At 39.4% G+C, this 1,866-nt stretch overlaps 1 protein-coding gene across 1 annotated transcript in view; it reads right to left on the bottom strand.

Annotated features, from left to right (window-relative positions):
• Positions 1 to 6: 6 nt before the first annotated feature.
• The window catches only part of arhgef39 (Rho guanine nucleotide exchange factor (GEF) 39), a 64,035-nt gene continuing 62,175 nt past the window's right edge, over positions 7 to 1,866 (bottom strand). Inside the window, exons 12-13 of the mRNA XM_035674632.1 lie at positions 1,081 to 1,178; positions 7 to 637 (exon numbers count right to left, since the gene is read on the bottom strand). Coding sequence (XP_035530525.1) covers positions 601 to 637; positions 1,081 to 1,178 — 135 coding nt within the window. The 3' untranslated portion in view covers positions 7 to 600. The remainder of the gene's footprint in view (positions 638 to 1,080; positions 1,179 to 1,866) is intronic.

Genomic DNA, 1,866 nt, shown 5'->3' on the forward strand with positions numbered 1-1,866 from the left:
AAAATATATTTTTATAAAAGTTACCTACTGCAGTGTTGATGTAATATGATTGCTTGTTAAGAAGTGAAAGTGATCACTCCTTTTTTAAATAGCTGATTGGACAGAATAAGAGGTGTGAATGCTCCTGTTCTGTAAGTGGATACTACAGGTTCACGTCCCCCGCTGTACAATTTATGTTAGTGCCTATCCAAGTAGATCTTATTGCCTCCTCTCTGTTCCTCCTCTCTGAAGTCTGCATGTAAACACAGTGGAAAATGCTGACTGGTGGAAGTGAGCTGACGAATACAGTGTTGGTGTAAACAGTGTAAGTAGATCAATCTTTGCTGGAGACCAGCAGCAAAAACCACATACTGCTCAAAGTTACACATTCATCTCATCTTTGGTCTTTAAAGCAGCAGATAAACAGTTTATATTGCACAGGATGAGCAGAAGCTGAAGCTGCTGTTAGTAAGAATGCAAACCTCTCTTGACTTTGTGTTGCAAGGCACGGGAATAAAGAAGTTGCACAGATCAGTTGACAGATTTGGCAAAACTGGAACACCACAGTCTGTCTGAAGTTAAACTCTCAGACAGGCCATGCAGGATCCACCATCAAATCCTTCAGAGGATCACACAACTGGAAGTGGATTCCTCCACACTGCGGGACACACAAGTAAAAGGTTTCAAATCACACTGAATCAGAAACAACCCATATCAATATAAGACAGTCTACAGCCTTCACTCTGAAATAAGTCTAAGCTGTGAATATCTGCTGCTGCCACAAAGTCAACAGTCTGCAAGGCTGGAGTAGTCTACAACGGAGAAACACATCTACTGTTAAACATTATGAAAGACTTGGATATCAACAGGTTTTTGTCTTCTGTTGTTTTTTTTCGAAAATGATCGCAAAAACTGTACTGGACCACGATTGGCTCCTCACTAGTTGTGATGTCACAAAATCATATAACTCAGATTTAAGGTGACTACAGAGAAACTTTCTACTCTCAACAGATACATTTTAAAACAGTCTCACACAACAGCTCCAACATCACAGTGAAGGAACAAAAAGCAAAACACATTGGAAGTAGAAGGGGAACCCACCTCTGCTCTGGAGTGTCCGAATGCTTCATCTTTTTGGGGGTGCTGCCCCCCCACTCGGCTGGCAGCTTCTGAGCATGCTCACCGGTCTCAGTGCTCACCTGAAGAGAGGGGCAGAGACACTTTTCATTCTGGAAATATTTATGACTGGATAAGCAACCATCCAAATGAAAGTCAGAGAGGGTTTGACACTTTCATGAGGACTGAGTGTGTGAGCTCAGAGAAAACACAAAATACCGGAAATTTCTGGGGGGTCTTTAACATCAAAACAATAACAAAAGCTTGTTGATGGCATGAAGCTGTTTGGGATCATGGGACTTCTTTTAAAGTATATGTAGTGTCAACAAATAAATAAATAAATTTAGTTAATCATTTTCAACTTTCGGAGATATTGATGGGCGAAGCTAGGGGGGTTGTCATGGGGTGACAGCGGCCACCTCAGTTTGGTGTCAAATGCTGTAAAATGTAACACATTAATATAGATTCATTTTAAAAATAGTGTTAAAAACGGAAATTATTTGAATCATCTGTTGCCATATTTTAGACTGAGTGATAGGCTTAAGTTTAATTTAAAAAAATGGAAATAAAACAATGTATTAAAGCCTCCAATGCCACCTTTAGATATTTCTATACAATGCTTTGCTAATGTACCACAATGATGTTTCAGAGTTCAAATATCTTCATTTGGGGGTATTTACAAGCAAATATTGACATATGTGATGGTTTGATTAAATTATATTTCTGACACCCCTTAAAGTCTCCATCCACCGTATGCACAGCCCATGAATA

The sequence above is a fragment of the Morone saxatilis genome, unplaced genomic scaffold, assembly GCF_004916995.1.
Source record: "Morone saxatilis isolate NCDOM2014 unplaced genomic scaffold, NCSU_SB_2.0 Contig10, whole genome shotgun sequence".
Lineage (NCBI taxonomy): Eukaryota > Metazoa > Chordata > Actinopteri > Moronidae > Morone > Morone saxatilis.